General features: G+C 45.8%; 1 protein-coding gene across 1 annotated transcript in view; it reads left to right on the forward strand.

Annotated features, from left to right (window-relative positions):
- The first annotated feature begins 19131 nt into the window (after window positions 1-19131).
- The window catches only part of SETD7 (SET domain containing 7, histone lysine methyltransferase), a 28824-nt gene continuing 23258 nt past the window's right edge, over window positions 19132-24697 (forward strand). The window contains exon 1 of the mRNA XM_090036514.1: window positions 19132-19447. Coding sequence (XP_089892640.1) covers window positions 19408-19447 — 40 coding nt within the window. The 5' untranslated portion in view covers window positions 19132-19407. The remainder of the gene's footprint in view (window positions 19448-24697) is intronic.

Genomic DNA, 24697 nt, shown 5'->3' on the forward strand with positions numbered 1-24697 from the left:
GGGGTCTTCAGAAGGAGGCTAGATAGACCCCTTGTTGGGGTCGTTTGACCCCAGTACTCTTTCTTGCCCAGGGCAGGGGGCCGGACTTGATGATCTGCTCAGGTCCCTTTCGACCCTACCCACTATGAAACTATCTTTTGCCAAAATTTACTATGGGCCTGTAAGAGTGTTATGGATATGAGTAATAAAAATGTACAGTGACCAATCCGTGGGTAATAAATAGTTTTGTTTTATTATTGTAAATTTCCCAGAGGTCCATGTACATTTCTGTGAAGTTTCATAGAACCAAAGAATCACCAGGTTGGAAAAGACCCTTGAGAGTAATCATGGACCCTCTGCACAGGATGTGCTATTCTTAAACCACCTCAAACAGATCCAGACTCTTCTTGAAAACCTCATTGTTTCATAGTTTCATAGTTGGTAGGGTTGGAAGGGACCTAAGCAGGTTATCGAGTCACCTCAGAGAAGGAGGATCTGCAGCCTCCCTTGGCAGCTTATTCCATTGGCCTATTGTTCTCACTGATCTCCTGTGAGTTCATCTAAATCTGCTTTGCTGCAGTTTAAACCCACCACCCCATGCCCTGCCCTTTGTTTCAAGGAAGAACAGTTATTCTCCCTTGTCTCCTTGGTAGCCTTTTTAATATTTGAAAATTGCTCTTATATCTTCCTTTTTTCATCTCTTTCTCTCAAACTGAATGCTCCTTTCCTCATAACTTCATCTACAAAATGTCAGGTTTTAGTTTTACAAGCCTACTGAGCTTCTGTTTTTCCCTTGCCAGTCCCCCCTTTTTTTAAAAAAAAAAAAGCCGCTTTCAATTCTGGAAAAGTTACAGCATTTAACACCTGCTGAGATCTTTTCTGCCACATATCTCTTCTGACTACATGCTTGTTGTTTAGTTATTAACCTATGAAAGATGGGGGGTTTTAATGGAACAGCCATACAAACCTCAACTGCAGAGAGGCACATTGACTCTCATATACTTTTAGAAACGTGTAAACTGGTGTAAGTGGTAATTCTGCTTACTGCACCAATGTGGAAATGGGCATAGCTGCTGGACAACTGAGCCTTGTGTACACACTGCCTCAACTGTTTCAGCCATAAGCCCTGCCCCTTCTCATGCAGAGAACAATGTGGAAAGGGGATTTGTGCACCACCATCAGCTCTGTGGATCCCAGCTTAGAAGGTGGCAGGGAGCTTTACTTTGATTGTGAATTAGAGGTTTCATCAGCTTTTTACATCCAAGTATGAAGAACAATAGCTTCAAGAGGAAGGAGTCAGGGGTTGCTTGGGAGAAGTCCTCCTTCTTTATCTCAGCAAACATACCCAGAATCCTGCTACTCATGATGGATTCAGTGAATGGCATTTGACTTCATGGTGTTCTGGGGCATGGTCTAGCAAGGGGAATACCAGAACACATGAGATAGGTTTCATAGACATTAGGGCTGGAAGGGACCTCACAAGATCATTGGGTCCAGGCCCCTGCCCAAGACACAGGAAGTCAGCTGTGGTCAAATGATCCCATCCAGACAGGCATCTCAGTGTTTCTTAAAATTGTCCAGAGTAGGTGCACCTAGGGCTGCCAGGCTCTGGAAAATGGGCTCCCTTGTGAGGTGCTGCTCTCTTCTACCTTGGGGGGTCTTCAAGAGGAGGTTGGACAGGTATTTGGCCGGGGTGATATGACCCTGGCACCCATTCCTGCCTGGGGCAGGGGGTCAGACCTGATAATCTGTTTAGGTCCCTTCTGACCCTAAGCACTATGATACTTCTAAGGGGAGTCTACTCCAGGGTCTGGGGACTCAGACGGTAAATAATTTTTTCCCTATGTGCAGCCTAAAATGGTCTTCCAGCAGTTTGTGACTGTTAGACCTTGTCTTCCCTTTGGGTGCCCTGGCAAACAGATGTTCTTTCAGTTCCTGATGCATACCCCTTACATACTTATAGGCTGCCACCAAATCCCCCCTGAACCTTCACTTCTCCAGGCTGAAGAATCCCATGCTTCTTAGCCTCTCCTCATAAGCTCTCTTGTCCTCTAATCATGCACGTGGCTGTTCTCTAGAATCTTTCGAGCTTCTCCAACTCCTTTCTAAAGTGTGGAGCCCAGAATTGGATGCAGTACTCCAGCTGTGGCCTCACCAAGGCTAAGTAAAGCGGGAGGATGGCTTCCTGAGTCTTGCTTGAGATGCATCGGTAGATGCAAGCCATGGTTTTGTTTGCATTGTCAGCTGCAGCATCACATTGGTGGCTCATGTTCATCTTGTGGTCACTTATGACCCCCAAGTCTCTTTCAGTCATGGTGCTAGTGAGTGTAGCACTGCTGAGTCTATAAGTACGGTGTGGATCTTTTATGGTGTAGATGTCCTATGTCAGGTCTTACTTTGTATATTGTGTCCCTCACCCCAGTGTTTGAATGCTGACTGCAGTGCCATAGCAACAAAGTTTGGCAGCAGCAGCCTGCCTTTGCCCCATGCAGAGATCTGGGGGGCACCCCCCAATGCTTGGCCAGGGGTGCATGCAGTGGCAGGAGCCCTTCCCCCATCCCCATGCTCCCCCCCACCAAAATGAACTGCTCGCAGCTCTGTCCTGCACCCTACCCTGGCAGGGCAGCACCTGTTAGCATCCCTTCGCTTCAGCCTGAGAAGCAGTCACCCCACTGCTCTCCCCCCCTTTGCTACAGCACTGGCTGACTGCATGTTAAAGTAGCCTTCCCTGGAGGAGAAGCAGAGCTGCATCTTCCTGGAAGCACAGCTTCACAGTGGATACCTATTCCACCCACAGAGCAAGGATGTGTTATTTTTAGTGTTATGCAATGTATACCCTTTTTGTTATGGCCAAGCTACAATTATGTTAGACTTTAGAAATAAAGGAACATGGGAGTTCAACTTGTTGTTATTATTTTTGATAGAGATGGAAATCCATCTTCAAAGTGAGCCGGTCATAAAAAAGTGAGGATATTATAAATTGGGGTAAGTTATCTCACCTAACTGCAATGAAAGTTATTCTTTTGGAAATGATGGGTGACTCTGTTTTTAATAAGCATTTTCAGCTTGCCACAGTGTTTCCAGGAAGGTTTTGCAGAGAATGACTCAATTCACTCCCTGAGCAACACTTTTACTGCTTTCCCTGAAGTGCAGTCAGGCAAAGCTGCAAACATTGGATGTCAGCTTTCTCAAAGTTTGGAGAGATTCTGGAAACAGGCTTTAGAAGGGCTCATAACAAAGAGCCAGAGTAATCGAGTGGGCTAAATAGAATAAAACAAACACTGGACTGGGAACAGAGCCTGATGAATTTTAAAGTTGAAGTATGTGCCTGTGTCTCTTGCAGTAGTACACCTCAGACATATTTGGGACCAAAGCAGAAGTCTTGGGCTAGTAGCAAGAGTTGGGATTCATGCTTTCCATTCAAGGATCTCAATGAACTTCACAAATATCACATTCATTTAGCTTGGCACTACCCTGTGAGCAGTAGCATAAGTGAGGGGGGAGGTGACTGGGGCAGCCACCCTTGGCACTGCCTTTTTGTGGAGGTGGCACAAACATAGCTGTTGCCACTGCTAAGGCTGGCTACGCCACTGACCCTGGCAGCTATTTGTGTTGCTGCTGCCAGCAGCACTGCCCCATGCACCACTGCTACCCAGCACAGAGCTGGCCTTCTACATCTCTGCCTGTGAGGATTTGGGATGTCATGCTCATTTTACAGATGGAGACATCGATGCGTGAAGAGATCAGTAGCTTGATTGTTAGAGCTGTCAGATATTCAAATGCGCATTGACCTGGAAGTGGGAAGAGTGTAAGAGTGGGATTTTCAGAAGTGCTGGGGATTAGTCTGTTTCTGCTCATCTTGAAGTCAGTGGTATTAGTGAAAACAGTGCTAGACCAGTGCTAAGTCCTTTTAAAAATCTCACCCAAAGTGACTTTCACAAGGCTCTCCAGGGAGTCTGGCACACAGCCTCTACGTCTTCTGGCTCTTAGTTCTGCAACTTAATCCAAAAAGCATCTCTCCTGGCCCCTACTTGCAGGCCCAAGCCCAGAGGCTTGGGGTTCAGGTGCCCCCAAGTTTTGCTTGCCCTCAGCCATATGGCTGCAGGAGCAAGCTAGGGAGGTGTATCCCCTTTCCATAAAGTAGGCATAAAGCAAAAACCTTCCCACTCCAGCAGCTAAGTGGGAGGTTTACTATACATTACCTGCACAGGTACTATCCCCATGCCAGGAGAGCAGTCTTCCTCGATGCGACTAGGAAGACTGCCTCAGTGGTCACAGTGTTTCTTTTGCCAGGTAAGCATAGACACTATGCTTGATCTGAGCTGAAAGGCTGAGAAGCGATGCCCAACAAAGGATTTGGAAACATCTGAAGCCCCAGATGGGGTGTAGGATGTTTTCCAGCAATAGGGCCACTTATGGTTCTGGACTGACTCTCGGACTTGGGATTTGATTTGGCGAATTTGACTTGGAATACGGAAAATTAAACCAAACAAAATAAATCTCTCCTGTCCCCTGTTTGTATGGCATTACCAGCTTGGTTGAAAAATGTTAAACCTCTACATTTTTTATTGAGAGCTTTCCCAAAGTCTGGAACAGCATTAGGCACACTCCATGACCCTTCAGGGGTGTGCACATGTCAGTAACCATTCGCTCCCCCTGCCTAACAAGATACAGGTGTCCAACATGGAGGCCTTACTTTGGTAACATGCATTGCCAAAGGGATTAGCTCATTAACAGTAATGGCAATGTGTAAATCCCTGAGCAATGAGATCAGAATGTGCCCCTCTCCCTGCAGGTTAGCTAGCTGTAACATTCACAAATCACTTCATTGGCAGGGCCCTTTTGGAAGCATCAGTATTCATAAAATGAAGCACGTTCCTTCCATGGTGATGGAAATGAAGTGGCATGTACTGTTGGACTACAATGGCATTTTTTGCTTTCTGTAGATTTCAGGGCAGCCTGCCTGGCTCCCTTGGTACATGTAAGCTAACGCAGTATCAAAGCAGCCCAGGGCTTTGCAGACAGGCCATGCCCCAGGCAGTGACAGAGGACTTGCATGCACTGAAGAGAAACAAGAATGCCAGAGATCCAGCCCAGTACGAAGAAGAGTTACTGGAGCCAACACAACCCTGAGCCTGGGCAATGAAAGGATGCCCGTGTCAGCCCCAAAATACCAGGCGGTGGGAGGCATTCATAGGTGCTATTATGCAGACACTAAAATTTGAAACTCTGCTTTTACCCACAAGGTGAGTGGGTAGAGCACTCTCACAGACTATAGTATAGGAAGCCTGCATTCATTTCCATCTTCTGCCTGAGGCATATGAAGCCCACATCTCCCATATGAATGCTCTAGGGATATGGTATTCTGGGGCGGGGGGACTAGCACAGTTTCTCCTATTGAAGCTGCTCCCTTTTGAACAGAATAAGAAAACATTTATTGGGCCAAAGGGCGAGTACAACTTTCTGGTCTAGCGGTTATGGCACACGTGGGAGAGGGGTGGCCCAGGTTGCATGGCTGCTCCAGGGAATTCTTAGTATAAAAAATGTGGGCATTCACAGGTGCAAGGACCCCTCAATGAAAGAGAAGCACTCTGCCACATATTAGCTTTCATTTACCCTGGTGTAAGAGAAAGCAATTACTGCGAGCAGCTGACACTGCAAATCCCTAACCATATTTACTTCATGGTAACTCGTTTATGGGTTGACACCCATGGGTATCATCACTGCGTTCACCAATTGTCCTATTACACAAATATTTTCTAATGTACCTAAGCTTTCAAAAATAAGGCTTCTGCTATCAGTACTGTTCTCTATGCCTGCCTTGCCTCCAAAAAATATCCAGGAGAAAAACTGTTTTGCTTCTTTGCAATCCACTTAACCTGTCTTTTAGTGAGCTGCAAGCCTGACCTTTTGAGACATTGTGCTGCTTTCTAGTGAGCACAAGCTCACTATTTTTCTTAGCAAATCAGATCTGTTCCTGGAAAGAACATTCCTAGAAAGCTTTTAAAGTACAAAAATAAATGAAGAGTGAGGAGAAGGAGATGCACATGCACAGAGAAAAACAACTTGGTAACAACAAAAGCATCAACAACAGAATAGTTTAATTTTCTAGAGCCTGGGCAAAATTGCATAATGATATGACTAAATGCATATGAATGTGTATGTGAGAACTTGTCCAAACTAGTTATGATAAGTACTGCACAGGGGGGTGGGAAATGTGTATTGTTTTTCCTATGACCAGATAGGATAATATAGAGACAACTCGCTTAGACCCTCATCCATTCACTTACATGTTCTCCCTTCCCCCATCAGTAGTTCAACACCTCCCAGCCATTACAGCAGCTGAGATCAACTATGTTAATTTTGCTGACCTGGCTCCGTCCTAGGGGCGAGAAGCCAGGCCTTCTCAGTAAACAGTCTCTGCCCATAGCTTTTGCTTCTCTCATGGTCCATCTGAGCTTGGCAGCTTTCAGAGTGAACCAGGCATTTCCTTTATATCAATATTTAACTTGCTTATTGGTGTTTCAACCACAATTTGTTCTGGCTGTAAACAGGGTCAGCTAGGAAATGGACTGTTTATTTAAATATATCATCCACACAGGAGTCCCACTGCAGGACCTCAGGCTCCTGCTTTCAGACTGGTCTGGGGGTGGAATAACTCCCTAAGTTTTTTGGCCCTCTGTGCCACTTTCCATCCGACTCAGTGCCAGCGCTCCTGGATTTGCCCAGCGGTTTCCTCTAGATTGCCGAGTGGGAAGCAACTGGGGATGGACAATCCCCTGCACATCTACAGGCTTGACAACACCAGCCTGACCAGCACTATGAGCAAAAGGGACCTGCGGGTAATAATAGAACACGATATAAACTTGAGCTGGCAGTGCAACGCTGTGGCCAGCAGGGCTAACAATACCCTGACATGCATCAATCGATGCATCTCCAGCAAAACCAAAGAAGTGATTCTTCCTCTCTACTCGGCATTGGTGAGACCGCAGCTGGAGTGCTGCATCCAGTTCTGGGCGCTATACTTTAATAAGGAGATGGTAAAGCTTGAGAGAGTCCAGAGAAGAGCCATCGGTATGATCAGAGACTTACGCAGCAAGCCATATGAGGAAAGGCTGAGGGACCAGGGACTCTTCAGCCTGAAAAAGAGAAGGCTGAGAGGGGAATTGGTAGCAGCTTACCAGCTTACTGCTACATCAGAGACTTACATCAAGGGCTCGGTGAACAACTGTTCACCAGGACACCCTTGGGGAAAATTAGGAGTAATGGTTACAAACTCCTGGAAGACCATGTCAGGCTCAACATGAGGAAAAACTACTTCACAACTAGGGTGTCCAGACTGTGGAATAAGCTCCCTCCAGAGGTGGTGCAGTTGCCTATCCTGGAAATCTTCAAGAGGAGACTGGACTATCACCTTGCTGGGGTCACCTGACCCCCACTTGTCTTTCCTGCTTGGTGCAAGTGGCTGGACCTGATGATCTTCCAAGGTCCTTTCCAGCCTTACAGTCTATGACTCCATGAATTTTTTGAGAGGCTGCACACCAAATTGCTGCTCCCACTTTGGTAATACTCATCATATTCCACAGGAACACCGGGAACAGTGCCGGGGCAAGGAAGTTTGGCAACTGGGGCAAAGCCCGCAGTGGCAGCCTGCCCTTGCTCTGCACACACCCTCCCATCCTTACCCAGGAGTGCATGCAGCAGTGGGAGCCCCCCACCCCCAGTCCTTGCGCCTCCCAAAATGAGCTACTTATGGCCCCATCCTGGCTAGGCAGTGCCTGTTGGTGCCTCTCTGCTTTGGCACCTGGAGTTGTCTCCCTTCTTGCCCCCTCCCGACCCCAAACTTGTTACAGCACTGACCAGAAATGCACGGTTGGCTTTATAACTACCAAGACCCTCCCCTTCTTCCCCACCCCCCATCCCACTCCAAACTGTGTCCATCTGGACACTCCAAATGAAGGAGTCCTGGAGCGCAGGGATCTTTCTAAACCCATTAGCTCTCTGTGCCATGCTCCATCAGTTGCCATTCAAAAACTTTTCCTCGGAGCACCATAAATGCTTCTTCTGATTATAAAGAGATCATTGTTGTTGAGCAATATTTATTACAGATGCCACAATCAGGACTGTAACCTCATTGTGTTACAGACACTTAGGACTATACTGTCTCATTCTCAGAGAATTTAACTGCAAGATAACTGATGTTTGAAGGATGGGATATGAGGGATGCAATCAAATTCAGACAATTGGAGTAGTTGTTTTTGTAATGTATATACTAAGACATGCAAAGTTTTATTCCACTATATAGATAAAGTAGGTACCAAATATCCCCACCTGTTCCTCAAGCAAGGTAGCATCAGTCATCTAACTCCTTGAATAAGGTAGGGAAGAGTGGCACCTTGGAGACTAACTGGTTCAGCAGGATGCTAGCATCTGATGAAAGAAAGAACCTGCATCTGATGAAGTAGGTTCTTTCTTACAAAAACTCATGATGCTGAAGCAGTTACTCTGCCTTATGCCTGACTTCAGACTAACATAGCTAACCACCTCTCTGATGCCTTTAAGCCATCATGGCAAAGTATGTGAAGGACAGGATGAATATTAATATAAATAATACCATGTTCACATTCATTGTAGAGCCTCCCATTTAGCTACCACTGTATAGTTGGTTTTAATGTGAAGTTATTCCTCACTGTATTCAGAGGCCAGGATCCTATATTGTGACTCACCCTCATGACTGCTGCCTGATAACACCTATAAGGTTCTGCACATCTGCTACAGTCTATCCACTTAGGTCTGAGATGCAAGTGTGTAAATGTTGTACAAAAGATTTTTGTGTAAGTGCTCCAATTGCACAGAATTCCCATTTGCTTCTCTCCCATCTCCCTTCATTGTCTGTTGATTCTGGTCTTTGCCTTTGGGCTCAAGGGTGTGCAGTTCCTAGTTTGTGCTCCTGGGGAGGCAGTTGTGGCTTTCTGCCCAATTTAGAGACTGAGGAGGAAGGTTCTGTGCAGCTGAACTACATGAGGGTTGATCAGGGCATGATGAAGTACAGCTTGCACTCAATTACCACTGCCTCCAAACTTAGAGCAAGGAGAGCTCAGGAAGCTTGAGACTCAACAGATGACTCATCTATATGATGATACCATTAAAGAAGCATAAATAGAGGTAAAGGGTATTGCTTGGCTCTTGCTGCTTTATGCTAGAAGTGCATGTTGTTCCCGGAAGCTACAATGATTGGCACCACTACGGAAATTAAACTTCAGGGTGTAGCTATCACATGAACCCTTCACATGATAGCTACTCCTGATGTTTAATTTCCATATGGGTGCCAATCATTGTAGCTTCTGGGAACAATGTGTACCATGGGAAAGCAGATCTGGGAGAACAGCACCTCAACACTGAAAGTAGCCAGCACCCCATAAACAACTGTCAGAAAAGTTTCAGAAAAGAGAAGAGGTGAACTCCTATGTGAGTTGCTTCTACTTGTTTGAGGTTCCAGGCTGGCATCACTTGTTTACATCAACTTGGCTTCATCTGGACCTGACATGGCAGCTTATGTAACTGAGACCAAAGCCCAACAGCAACGAGAAATGTCAGAACTGCCAAACTGATATGGAATGACACCATTGTGCACAACAAATAATATAACTCAGGCTTTTGAAGCAAAACAGTTCATTCAGCACAAATTCCTCCTGATAGAGAGCTGACAAGTAAAAGTTCCATTTAAAAAAAAAATCCTCACTTAGTGGCTAAAATAAATCCTTACTTTCAGTGGAGCAAGGAACAGCAAGGGGTTTTAGAAGTCCATTGTTTCAACTCTTACTGGCCAAGACACTGGCCAAAATTTGGAGCACGTGTATACCTCCTGTCTATAGCTACAGAAGATTTTGATGCTGCAAGAGAGTCTGAAACAGGAAGGTTTCTAGTTGGAATTCAGCACTAACAGTTCACATGCTGGCCTGGATGAAGGTCAAGCTACAGTTTGACAATGCAATGACTGGGTTAGCAGGGGATAGGAGTAGTGCACAGAGGAAACAGTTTTCTACACAAAGGTAAAAATGCAGTTTAGGATGTAAGAGGTCTAAAAGATTTTTTTCTTTTCTTGGGTTTTTTTTTTAGCATGAAAAGATCAGTAGCTAGGTGGACTAATGTAGGAAGGTATCTGACTCATAGAAACAACTTGGCGTTTGTGCTATCCTAAATTGAAGGCAATAAAAACTTTGTCCTGCATCCCCATGCATTCTCTTTCTCATGCACACTAATATATAGGAGCATGACTATGCCTGGAACTGCTGCTGTAGAAAGGATATTGATAGCGCTGAATAAACTGATTCTTTTTAATTATATTATTCTATATATTTTTATGAGAATTTGTCCTACCAGGAAAGAGCCTTTGGAGGGGAAAGCATGTAATCATTCTAACCAGCAAAGTAGGAGTTTTCCATAAACCATGTGTCATATACATAATTACCATAAAACTTTTATCTGAAGGAGTTGGATAGGTGAATTTTATGTTGAAACTACCAGGTAACATCTTTGGTAGCATCATTTCTCTACACACTTATGTCACTGGTCTATTATTTATGAAGTGATGCTTATTACAAATTACAGTGGCCTGGCCCTCAATGGCCTGGCAAGCCTTTAACCCTTCCTCAGTTTTTCTCCACGAGCATCCAGGCTTACTTGCCCTTTTATTTACCAAGCCTCAACTACCCTTCCAGTTCTCAATTTCTTCAACAGACATAAAAATGTAATTAAATAAACTGTCTGACTGACACACTAGAACTTGACTCCCAGCCAGCTCCCAAATGCTTTCCCATCTCCAAGTCCACCAGGCTCTTTCAGTTTGCAAATGGCATCCACCTAAACTGAAATCATAGTATAAGGGAAAGAGAAATCTCACTCCCTCCACCCCCAACTTATGTAGGAGAATTAAATGAGAAATGACTGTGTGGTGCCAGTTATTAAGTAATTGGCAGAAGAGAAAACTGGATTCAAATGGACCCGTTCCTGAGAAAAGATGCACATGTTCATTCTGGGAGGATTTGCTGGTTGAAGTAAGGGAGTGAAGTGCAAAGAAAGAAATCCCACTCCCCCCCAGTTTGAGGAACAGCTTCAAGGTTGTTATGTTAAGAGTTCCCCCTACATGTCAAACTCCTGTGTGCCTTTAGAAGATTTAAATTAAAAATTTCTGCACTGAATGAACTGTAATTGGACATGGGTTTCCAGACTAGGGATTATATCAATAACATGATAATGTGCTCTTAATGTCTCTGCTAGAATGGGTGAAAAACCCCAAGGGTCATCTCCTGTGATTAACTATTTAGCAAATGGAGCAGCTTCCACTCTGCACTGATTTATAGCCAATGGGTTGGCAGAAATCACCTTTGCCTCTAATGTCTGGTGCAAGATGCAATTTTAAATGTAATGGAGAGGAGACCGTGGAAGATACATGAAAAGACTGTCCTCATAAAAAAAAAAACCCTGTAGGTGTGCAGAAGACAGGTAAGCCAAAATGAAGGATGATAGCCAACAGTTCAGATTCAGCTTTTCCAGGGAAGCAATCCTTTCCATTTTTTCCATAATTTGAATGTCAGTGCTTCTCTGTATTTTCAGTCATGAGTTCTGAAAACTAATTTCATTTTGGCAAATAATGCCATACATCAGAAGAGGTGATATGGCCAAAAATATCTCCTTACCAGAAAGGAATTGAAGGAAGGAAGAATCCCTAAGGCATTTGGGGTTTTAATATATCACCTAGCAGTGGGGCATTTGAAACACAACACCCTATCTGCCCTCATACTGTACTGGGATCCTCATCCCAGCAAACAGAGCAAACAGAGAATTTGAATTGGGAGGAAGAGATCCCTGAATTCTAATTTCATAGATTTCTTAGACGTTAGGGCTGGAAGGGACCTCAGAAGATCTTCGAGTCCAGCCCCCTGCTCCAGGGGCAGGAAGTCAGCTGGGGTCATAGGATCCCAGCAAGATAAGCAAATTCTGATTTGCCTGCTTGTACATTCACAGGTTCCAAGTACTTGTGCATGTAGAAAGGAGATGGGTATGAGACATATGCTCTTTACTCTCAGAACCAAAAAACAGCTGCTGAGGGCACATCTTGACAAGGGTGCACGTACAGTTTGCAGCACCTCAGGTCAGTTTGTGGCACTACAAACCACACACAACATATGTGCACCCATTTGCCACACTGTAAATTAGCACCATGGCAGGTTTTTTTGACACTGGAGATCCTGGTGTCAAAAAAAATTGCTGCTAAAAAAAAGCAAATGCAAATGGTAGCAGCATGCACTGCCAGGAAGAGAGCCCGGCTAGCTACAGCCATGCTTTGGCTGTTGGCCAGGCTCCAAGTGGCTGGCTTAGTACTGCTGCGCTGGGAGGCCCCCAGGACCCCATGTAAAGCTGCTGGGGCCAGTACAGATGCTGGCCTCAGCCTCCCCTATCCTGCCCTACCCTACCCTACCCAGGCCTCTCCTACTCTACCCTACAAGTATGTGCTGCTGCTATTTGTCCTGCAGGAAATACATGTCCCTGCACATACACACTCAATGGGACACACCCTAAAGCAGCAATTCAGCTTAAGTCCAATGACTTAAGTCTTAAAACTCAAGTCAACTTAAATCTAAGTCAACTTAACTCTGTCCATTGTGAAAGCATAGGGTATCTTTGCAAGGAATCTCTTAAGATATTCAGGGCCTAAAAGGTATCACTACATGGCTCATAGGGAAGAATTTGAAAGAAAGATAGAGAACATGAAATAAGCAGATTTTCTGTAGCTAAGGACTTTGACACATTAGTGGCAGAAGAACTGCTCCTAAGCTCCATTAGGTGCCGATGTCGTGTGCAGGATAGTCATGTTCTGTATGTGTGGTAGCTCTGTGGTCTTTCTGGAGATGCCATTTGTACTGTGTGAATATGCCCATTGGTACATGAATTAAGGTGATGTGGTGTGTATGTTTCACTGTGTAGTGACTGCGTCTTTTGTCTGTGGGTACAGCATTATGGTGGGTCTCACAATCTGAGACTAAATTTTTGATAGAAGGCAGACCCATATTGAAATTCATCTTGTCTGCCTCTTTTATGATGACTACTAGACTTGGCAGTTCTTACAGTCTGGCCAGTCTTTCCATGGAGAAGTGCAAGAGGGGGCCCAGCTCACCTTCCTCTCTACTTTGCCTTCAGGTTAGGAGCTGGCAGTCAATTTTATAATACCATCCACAGCACTTTCCTTTTTTTTTCCTCCTCCCTCCACATCCTGAACAAAAAAAAAAAAGTCCCAAAATATCAGTACTTATTCAAAACTTGGTGCATTGGTTCATACATTATAAAGATGTGATCAAAGCAAAAGGCTAGGAGCCAAAGGCTATAGGCCTAAACTTAGTTGCCTAAAAGCAGAAAGCTAATTAACAGAATCCTGACTTTCAGGGGGGTGTTAAACACAAATTAAAGTCAGGGAGTGGGAGCTGAGGGTTGCTCCAGCTGTACAAAATCAAGCTAATTTCATTTACATGCTTAAGTATGGATATAAGTGTTTCGGGCACCCAGCATTAAACCCACAAAGGGAACTTAGTTATTGTAAATCCTAACTTTGAGGACACCTGCTAGAATCCTTAGCCTGGACTTACAACTCAAGGCTCCCCGTGCAACTCATGGGTCCCCAGTCAGGTACTGAGGAAGCTGATTTAGAGAACCCTGGAAGCTAAGCAGGAAACTAGTCAGTAGGCAATAGTAAGGAACATAGTAATGCCTAGGATTTCATCCCTCAAAAGTAATTAGGCATAAATAGTACCTGGGAACCTCCTCCTACAGCTCATAATCTGTATTCTGAAATGTGGAGTTTCTCTCTCTGAGGTCAACTAGCTCTGATGTCAGGAGGTCAGGTACTTAAAAAGGACTAATTTTGCTGTGAAAGTACTCCCTTCCTTTCTGGGTGTCTGTGAGATCCTTCCTGATCCACCTGTTCATTTTGTTTCTAACGGCCAGCATCAGCACCTTAGTTTCTTTGTTCAATGCTTGAGTATTTCCCAGTCTGCAAACTGCAAAGTGGTTGGAGAAAAAGGGCTTTCCTAGCATCAGCCAATCCATTGTGCAAAGGTGCTTCCAACTGAAAAAGCAGTCATTAAGGTCCAATGTCCCAGTGTGGTACCTGTCTAAGAGGCATCAGCTACAAACCCGGTAGTAGATGGCTGACTTTACATCCACTGCCATTCCATGCCTAAACAGTTTCACCAACCTCAGCCAGAGCTTCTCCACTAGGCATCGATTCCCCTGATCATCACAGAGTGCTGTCTACCACGGCTATGGCTACTTTCTTGTGATGATTCTGCTGGCAGGAAAGCAGTGAGAACAGATGCACAGGGAATAAATATACATTGATGATATTTTAAATGTTAAATAGATTAAAAAAATATATGGCCTCTTTGTTAAAATCACACAAAAATTCTTATGTGGCAGAGAAGGGCCATATATGTATTGTAAATGTTTGAATGGCACAGCTCATCATACACATGTCAAGAATCACCAAAGCGTACTGTACAGCCATTGGCATTATGTCTAAAGTGTCCTCATTCAAAGAGAGGTATCTTTATGTAGTCTGTAAATATGTCACTGAACATACAGCAACCTGAAATGCCACCTACAGTTTGTAGTAGTACAGCTATTAATGCTTATTTTAGTGTTTCAGGTAGATTTGGGATGCAGTAATTTTATCTTCTCTCCCAGTAATGATTTTGCTATGTAGAGATGACAAAAGATATTTGTTAAAAATGTATCAGGATGAGTTCTGTTTAGTTTGCATGGAAGTAGAGAGAGGGGAAAGGGAATAAAGGGAGTGTATAGAAACAAAGCGGGGCAGAACCTGGGAGGACTGGATAGCAGAAGAAGGGCAGGGAAACAAGCCACAATAGGATAGGAAAAAAAGGAGGGGGGAGGATGCCAGGGAGCAGAAGGAGAGTAAACAGGGCCAGAAAGAGAAGCTTCTATAACTACACCAGCCCCTTCCCCTTCAGAGTGGATATGAACCAGAGGTCTTGAGTCCTCTTTTTCCTCTACTGTTAGCCTACAGTTCTGAACCCCACTGGCAAAGTGTATACCACCTCCCTTCCTAGTGTGCAGCCTGCATAGATGATAGCAGCCTAATGCTGCTACCTCAGTAACTCCATTAGCTCAGGTGGTGCAAGTCTGTACTGTGGACAAAAGTATGAATACTGATGATCACTGAAATCATCCTCAGTATGGTTCCACCAGATGACATTTTCTATTGTATTTTTCAAATTAAGGAATTACATTTAAAAATACTAATTTTGCAAAGCTAAGCACTCCAAAGTTAGGACACACAGAAATTAAATAGTCTTGTAGGGGTGTTGTATCCATGATGGTCAGGGGATATATAAGAAGCAAGATCTGTTCAGTAATATCTTCTATTCAAACAACCAGTCACATTCTGCTTCACAGGAAGTGAGGTTATTCTTACAACTTTAATTCAGCCTTTGTGTGTTATACCTTATGATACAATTATGTGCTGTTTTTTTCCCACAGGACTTCTGACTCACTCAATGGGCAGAATAGATGATGCCCTGAGAATGTCTCTTCATAAATACCGAATAAAGCTGTTACCTGCAGGACTCCTTCTTCTTTTTTTTAAGGGATTGAACTATGGATGGCACATAAGACGAGAGACTGCAAGAAAAGGAAGGATGTTGTAATGATCTGGAGAGCTGAATACCATTCTGGAGACCTGGATTCCATCTTTGCGTCTATCACAGAACTCCTCTATGATGCAAGACAAGTCACTTAAATTACTCACGGTTGACCACTGAAGGACCATTGACAGCATTCATTTCTGGCGCTAGGTGGCTCCATCCTGAGACATGCTGCACTTGCTCCTCACATGCTACCTTCCAAACCAGCAGTAGTAAAGCTGCATACTTTACTCTTTTATATCTCTGCCTCCCAGATATAAGCAGCAGAGGCATAGCAGGGCAGCTCCATGGTTTGGGCAGCAGCAGTCCATATGGTTATTTTTTGTGCCCCGCCAAAAAGTAATGCTCAGGGCTAGCTGCTCCAGCACTTCCTCTCCCCAGACTGCTATGCCAGTGCCCCCTCCTGCCCCAGTTACACTACTGATAAAGAAAACTCACTGGCATGGAAACCACTCTCTGCTAGAAAGCTATGTTCAGAGATGTAAGTAGGAATGTTGGTGCCCTGAGCAGGAGAGAGGAGTGGAAAGCAGTGGGTGGGGGGGGAAGAGAAAATAGGAGGCCTGAATGCTTACCTCTTTGCAAAGAGGCTGCTGTGGATGGCATGTCCTCTAAATCGATGCCCAGGGCTGGTGCCTTACTCACCAACCTTAGTTATGCTATAGGCAATGCTGCTTCTGGTTTGGGAAGGGGATGTATGGAGCAAGTGTGGCATAACCCAGCATGGCACTGCATGGCATTTGTAAATGGGTAGTATTTACTCTGAATCTGTGCTCCTCACTTCGGGTGCTTGGTATAAGATGCATGGAGATTGCACAATTGCAGCTGAAGTCAGTGGGAGCTGAAAAACCACATCCCAGGGTCTTGCAAATTGGCTAACAAATTAGTGAACACGTCTGGTCTCAGTTCCTTATGTGTAAAATAGAAATAATAAATATGCCTAATGCCACAAATGTACTGTGAAGATAAATTCACCGGTACAAAGAATTCGGTTTCTATGGAGGGAGACCCTTGGAAACACTCCAAAATGAATTATTGATGTAATAATATAATGCAGTTTGGATGGCATATACCAAATAAGGAATGGAGCCACTCATTGAATGAGACAGAGACTGTATGCTGAAAACAGCACATGAACATGTAATTAAACACTGTAAGACTAGGGATGCATGTTGGGAGAAGGCAAGTTAAGGTTGTATAGGCAATCCAATTTATGGCATTTTCTACTTCGGAGTATTGAAAGTTATGAAGTCTCTTGTGTTCAATCAGGTTCCTTCATCCCAAACTGGTCCCACAATTAAAGTAGCGCCCCATGCTCAAAAACGTGTCCCTCTTTTCATCATCCGTGCAAAAGCTTCCTCTTCCCCTGTGATTATCTCAGAGTTTTCTGTGAGGCACTTGGATTTTTTTCAGTCCTAGTATCAACAGGTTTGGGGCTTTTATTATTTCCAGCTTCTGACTTCCTGCACAAATATGGCTGAACTGGTTGTCCTGGTCTTCAGCCATCTCCTAAGGGACTCCTACTGAAATCGGAGCCATCAAGGTTTCATGACTACTGTCCTTGGAGATGTATGACAAAAGTCCTGACAGCATATAGAGTCATTCAAAGGTACAACACTCTCACAACTTAACTACGATTAGTAAGGTATACATAGGCAGATATCCTAAATCAGCACACTTGATTTCTTGTGCATGTGAAACTGCTTGAGTCTGAGTTATCAATCATGCAAAGGACCTGTGCTTTCTTGTAACTAGGTCATTTCCATGTGATGTTAACTTTTTAAAATCATGGCTCTGAAAATGATCTAGGACCTTTTCCTGATGGTCTACAAGACAAAAAGCTCTAGGTGCCCAGCAGTGGGTGATTAAGTCCTGGTTAAGGGGTGGGTCCATAAGAGGGTCATTTTACAAAGGGAACTATCAAATGAAAAATTGTGAGGAAGTATTCTCACAATGATCAGCTTATGGCCTACTAGTAGGTTAAAACCTTGAGGAATCCAAATGGGTTCTGTTTTATTCTTTCTTCCTCACACAGGATTTGTAGTTATTGGAGAGCATCCCTCCAAAAGAACCCAGTGTAGATTCACAAGTGTCCATACATTTTCTTTGTTGTTTCAGTCCTGCCTTATGTGTATATGTCTATGACAGTCCAAGTATCTGCTTTTTGTGCCTACTGTAGTTTTTGTTATTCGGGCATCTTGTGATATTTGGTGGGTTACTTAACATAACTCCAGTAGTCCCAGGTTTATGTCAGAAAAATCTCAGGTTATATAAGCACAATAAGGCAAATAAAAAGAACTTGACATTCTTATTTGAAATCTAATTATTTTGAAGCCAGTCTTTTGATGCTAGGTCCTGCTTCATCTTTTGCTAAGGTTTGGAATTGGAAATATTGCCGATTGGTCTGATGTATGTGTACACTGTAGGTGTGTGCCAGTTTTGGTGCATCTCTTTTGTGTGTGTTTGTGTATTCATTGCTGTTTAAGCCCTGCTTTTGTGCATTTCTTTGTTTCAGTACATATCTTTTTGCATGGGCAATAGGATGGTGGGTTTCACAATGTGGGCTGTGTGTGCCTCTGTTTTTTGGGGTGTGTAATGCTTAGTTGAACTTCAGAGTGTAATGTTTCTATTGTTCTTTACTTCTGTGTGGACACTGCACTGGTTTTCTCAGTGCAATGTGTACCTATGGTGCTGTGTGTACACCATGCCACAGTGAATTTCTCAGTGCAGTGTATATGTATGCTTGTAATGCAGTGGTGAATGTCTCAGGTGTGTGTGTGTGTGTGTGCACTCACAAAATGCAGTGGTGGGTTTCTCAGTGCAGTGTGTGTGTGTATGTGTATTTGTGCAATACAGTGGTGGATTTCTCATTGCCATTTCTATGGGCCCACACCATGCCCTGTGGGATTTCTTAGTGCAGTCTCTGTGTATGTTTGTGGACTGTAGTCCCTGTGTGTGCATGCACGGTCCTGTAATAAGTTTCTTAGTATAGGATGTGTGTGTGTGTCCAATGCAGTGATGGATGTCTCAGCTCAGTGCATGTGTGTGTATTGCAGTGCTGGGTTTCTCATGCTGTGTGGAGTTCAATAGTGGGCGTCTCAGCTCAGTGCTGTGTATGTGTTGCAGTGCTGGGGTCCTCAGGACAGTGTGTGCAGGTTATGGGGTGGGTCTCTCAGGGCAGAGTGTGTGTGTGCGCGCGCACGTTGTAGGGGTGGGCTACGCAGGGCAGTGCATGTGTGTGTGTGCGTGTGCATGTTGTAGGGGTGGGTTCTTAAGGCACTGTGTGTGTTTGTGTGTGTGTGCATGCACATTGTAGAGGTGGGTTTCTCAGGGTAGTGGGTGTGTGTGTGTGTGTGTGCGCGCGCGCGCGTACGTGGTAGGGGTGGGTTCTTACGGCAGAGTATGTGTGCGTGTGTTTCTCTGCGGGCAGCGCGCGTGCACACGCGGGGCAGCGCTGAGCGGGGCGTGTGTGCCGGCCCGGCCCCTCGCCTGGCGGAGCTGTCAGTCAGGCGGCGGCGCCCCAGCCCCGGGTGATGTCAGCGGATCAGCTGCTCTATACAAAGCTGAGCAGCCGGGCGGGCGCACGCAGCAGCGCAGCGCAGCGGCACCGGCTCGGGCGGGCGGGGAAGCAGGCAGCGCCCGGCCGGCCGGCACCGCGGGGCAGGCAGGGCGGCGGGGGCGGCAGCAGCAGCAGCAGCCGCCGCCGCCGGCCATGGACAGCGATGAGGAGATGCTGGAGGAGACGGTGGAAGGTGGGTGCGGGCCCCGGGCCGGGCCGGGCCGCGTCGCCGCGTGTGCGCATGTGCGCGGGCATGGGTGTGCGCACGGCAGGCACGCGTGTGCACGGACACATGTGTGCGTGGCTGTGCCTGGGGTGCACGTGTGCGTGTGTGTGCACGAGCCCCGGGGCAGGCCGAAGGGGGGTGGAGGGAGTGGACAGGAAAGTTTTTGGCTGCGAGTTGTGCGGGGCCGGGCCGGGCCGGGCCGGGCGGCAGGAGGCCCCGCGTGTGCCGGGCTCCACACGCGCGCGCGCACACACTTCAGGCCTCTGACTCAAGTACACCACAGCCCCCCGGGGTGCCTCGGGATCCTTTCCCGGGGGCCTCGGGTCACCTCGCACTGTTGGGTTGCCCCCAGCAGTTGCAGGATCGCCCCCACGATTTCAAACAGGAGTCAGAAGAGCTGCTGTAGGCTGGATGCTGCGGGGCAGAGAGACCTGGGTCTGACCAGGGCTCCCCCCTCCCCTTCCTCTCCCACTTGCAGCCTCCAGTATTTCAGGCAGTGCTTCCCAACCTTTTTCCAGCCCCAGGTACACCTACATTAACAACCTTTTTCCTCAGCACACCGGTTAAGGCATTTCCCCTCCTCGTACCTATCTATTGTAGCTCATTGCCATGGCAAAATTCCACGGCACACCTGTTCATTTCTGACTGCACGCTCTTGCGCTGCGGCACGCTGGTTGGGAAGCACTGATTTATGGTCTGGGAAGTCTGGAGTTGAGGCTGTGCCCTGCACTCCCCTGCTCCAGAGCTACTGATGCCCCTTTGCTCCAAGACTTTGTGCAGTCGCTCTGGGCAGCTGGTTAAACTCTTGCTTCTACCACAACTGGTGGCAACCAGGTTCCAGCCTTTAATGACACCTGGTGTAAAACTGTGAAAAGAAGCTCCTTTGGTTAGCTTTAAACTTGCTACCTGCTAGTTTCATTTGGCAACCCCTGGTTCTTGATTTGTGTGAGAGGGTAAATCATAACTCCCCATCTGCTTTCTCTTCACTGTTTAGTATTGTGTAAACCCTTATCACACCCTGCCCCTCAAGCATCTCTTTTTCTAAACTAACAGGTCTAGCTTCTTCATTCTCTCCTCACAGGGCAGCCCTTTCCTACCACTGATCATCCTTGTTGCCCTTCTGCCCCTTCTCTAGTTCTTCTCTATCCCTTTTTAAGGTGTAGGGACCAGAGCTGGGTACAGTACTCAAGGTGTGGATGCACCACGGATTTATAAAGGGGCATGATGATACTTTCTGTTTGGTTTACAATTTCCTTAATTATCCCTAACATTTTGTTTACCTCTTTGCCCGCTGCTGAGCACTGTGTCCATAATGTCAAACTCATTCTGCCCTGCTGTGGGCTTTGCAACAGAAGAACAGCTCTGTTTTCTGTCATCAAAAAGTGCCAGCTTTTGGTTTTCACGCTTTTCAAGGGGTCCTTTGAATCTATTGAAGGCTGCCTCAAGTCTGAACCACCCCTTGACAGACTCAAGGCATCCCTCAAGTCTGAAAAGGTTGAGAAGTGCTCTAACATCTTGGAGGCTTGCCAGACAGGGCCTGATCCACACTAAGGGCTGTATATTATTCTGTTTATTACACATGGTTACAGGTAGTCCATCTGCATTGATTTCGGGAGAGTTCCCATCCAACACAATTGTAAAACTAAGGGGTAGACTTGACTCTTGTCACACCACAATTGGTTGTAATCCATGCATGAGGCCTGATGCACAGTAGCAGTAGGTGGTAGTGACATCTGCTCTGTCTAACTAGAGTCACCTGAGTCTGATGCTCTTACTCCAAACCTCACTTGCTCCCTTAACCTAGTGCAAACAGAGCGTGACATACTAACTTTCTCATCTGTAGTATGCACGTGGGTTTGCACATGCATTGTGCCAATGTAAACATCTGCATACGGTTTAGAGTAGCAGAAAATCGGTCTGTTGTATCTTGGATGAGAGTGTAAACACCCAGGCTTGCTCACCTCTGTGTGCATTTCCACTTTTCAATTATCACTTGCAGTGTGGTGCACATCAGTTGGTAGCAGTCATCTGTAAGTGTGTGTGGGGGGGCATATCTGTCAGCAGTAGAATACCACCTTTGTAACAATGGAAGGTCTGAGATCCTGCAGATTGAAAAGGCATATTGCAAATGTAAAATATTACTGTTCCTCTTGCTTTCCTGTCTATGCAGCTGTCCTTAAAAAGAAAAAGAAAAGTCCATCCTAAGGAAGAGGCATAACAAAACTAGATGCCCTTATTGTTCAGCTGTAGCACATGGAGGTACAGCTAAGGCATACATATCCTGAGAGACAGTCCCTGCCCCAGTCTCATTTCCCTCTTTCAGGGTGTAAAACAAAAGGTAGAAGGGGGAAAAATATACAAGTGACTTGCCCAAAATCACACAGTAGGTCAATGGCACCGCTGGATTAGAAAACAGGTCCCTAGACTCTAAATCCAGTATCTATCTCTGGGCCCCACTACCTCGCCAAAACTCTGATGGACACATTTCAAGAGTGAGAGACTGGTCTCTAAAAGGAGGAGCTACTAATGGGAATTCTGGCATAGCCTTGAATATGGTGGCACAATAGCATCACTATCAGCAAACTTCCAGCTTCCTCTCAGAGCACTTAGGAACATAGTCAGGATTTGCTTTACACTAGAAACAAGGACTCTACTCCTGTGGTATTTACCTCTGAGCATAGCTCTCATTAGCCAGAGCAGGTTCTCAGATGTTGGGGTTTAAGAGCACTTTAGTACTCTGCCACAGAGAGATTCCAAGTAACACTTTTGTCTGTTAGTTGTAGGCTATTTATGTCTTGTGGTGTGGCTGTGGGTGTGCACAGTGCAACTGCTACTGGAATCCACTTTTCTTATGTAGGTAATATGTGATTAGATGCTACAGTAGAGGAAAACCTTTACATTGCCAGGGGGAGAAGATTCTTTAAATGCAAGCTGCTATGTGCTTATACATGCACATGTGTATGAACTTGGTGCTGTATCTTTCTAAGGAGGATTTTTTTTTTTTCATTTTCTTCTAGTGGCAAGGGTGAGGGCACAGATACATCTATTGCAGTGTTTCTCAACCTGTGGGTCAAGAATATTTGAAAGGGTAGCAAACAGTCACATAAAAACTTGGGAAAGCACAGGTTTCCCCTTGCAGGCTGGCAACCTTCCAGCCTGCAAGTAGTTGCTTGGGGCAGTTGGAGGCAGGAGGCACCATGTGTGCCTGCGTGCGCACATGCACATGGCAGGCATGCAGCCAGGCAGAGTGGTGGGAGCAGACCCAGCAGCTGGATGCAGGTAAGTCTATGGGGAGCAGGGCTTGGGGGCTGGGGTGTGTGTGACGGGTGTATGGAGGGGAATGTGGGGGACAGGTGCCTGCTGGCACTGAAGGAAGGTGTCTAGGTGCTGAGGCTGTGGCAGGGCAGGAGGGGTGGGTGGAGGTGCCTGCCCCCTTCAGCGGAGCAAGGGGGTGGTGGGGCCCTTCAGGGGTGCATGGGTGGTGTGTGGCCAGGTCAGTGGTACTGGGGCTGGTGCCCATGCTTGCAGGGGTGAGGAGGCTGGCAGATGCTGCCCAGGAATGGGCTGTGGCCAGGCTGCCTGGCATGGCAGCAGGAGCCCCAGTTCAGTGTTGGGGCTGTCACAGGCCTCCCCTCCTCATCCTCACAGGCTGCACTGGGGCTAGACTTGCTCCACCAAGCTAGTCTTGCTCATTGCCTGCATGAGCCAGAGCTGCCTCAGCCGCCATACTCTGGCCTGTTCTGGATTGGGGCAGCTGGAGGCCCCCTCTGGCAGGGGAGGGGCACCAGCAAGGACAGGGAGCTGTGGGACAGTAAGGGGTGGCTTGGGAGTAAGGGACACTGGCAGGGCCAGGGAGCTGTGGGTCAGGGACAAGGGACACTGGCAGGCCCAGCATGCTGCGAGTCAGGAGTGAGGGGCACAGGCAATGTGCAGTTGGGTAATGGAGGATCAGATGTTGATATTGCTGTTAATGTTTTCCTGTTGATGTTGATTTCTGTCTTCAAAAATAGGACTGTTGAGCTGCTTTCACTTACAGTGTAAGAAGTCTTTTGGGGCCAAAATACTTGTGTGTTTTCTGCTTAAACTATTTACTGGGTCAGGTCTGGCCATTGATATTTACTAATGGGTCCTGGTCCAAAAAAGGTTGAAAACCACTGATCTATTGCAGCACTTCATAATGTAGTGTGATCTTGCACAGAAAGGATATGTGAGTTTTTTTAGGGTAAATATAATGACTAAAGGCCCTTTTCCCTTTTTTGAACTTACTCCAGGCCTAGAACTATGACTAAGATCAAATCCAAGTTGGCTGCCTGACAGTACAGTTTGCTGCCATGAGGCTGACCTTATGTGACTCTTAGTTTCTCTATTTGTCACTTATTTATCTGTACTTCTAGTCCTATGTAAAGGCCTTAAGGGAAGGAGAGGGTCTGTCCTAAGTGAACAAACCCATGAGGGGATGGGTCCTTTCCTGAAAAGCTTACAACCTAATTTTAAGAAAAGATGGAGCAAACCTTGAACAGCCAAGGAAGGATGAACAACCAGAAAGCAAGGAAAGCAAGAACATATTTCTAATACAAGTGACTGGCAAACTGAAGAAGAAAATGAAGTGCTTTGTTCTTTCCCACTGATATTGATAATAACTTTGCAGTTGACAGAGGAGTTGGCTTGGACCTGAAGGCCTCATGCTCACCATGAGAGAAGTTACACCTGTGTAACTAAACTTAAAAATCAAACTACCTGAACTCAAGGCAGATCCAACCTGATTATCTTTTCCTTTCACTTATACTTGAAACTATTGTGAGAGAAGAATTGACTGAGGTTAGGTACCAAGTTCATGGTCCTTATTTCTGTTAAGAGCCCACTAGATGGGGATATTCTGCATCCTAGTGATAAGCTGCAATGGGTTAAAGTCACAAATAACAAAGTTGCAAACATAGGAGGCATTGTGATTAGTTTTGTTGTAGTACAACATACTCAGTTTGACTTTCTGCCACAAACGTAAATATTTTACATGCAGCAGTCTTCTATATGAGTTCCTTTCCCATCAGTATATAGCTGTGCTTTCTTAGGGCTTCATTTACACTAGTCTACACACCCATGTGAATTTAAACTGGTGTTTGTGTTACATCAGTATAACTCCCTGCTTAGACATTCCTGTTCTGTCTCTACTTTTTGTCACTCCTTCACTTGAATAATGAATATTGCCCAAACTGCTTA

This window comes from Crocodylus siamensis, chromosome 2 (genome assembly GCF_052110815.1).
Source record: "Crocodylus siamensis isolate JL-2025a chromosome 2, ASM5211081v1, whole genome shotgun sequence".
NCBI lineage: Eukaryota > Metazoa > Chordata > Crocodylia > Crocodylidae > Crocodylus > Crocodylus siamensis.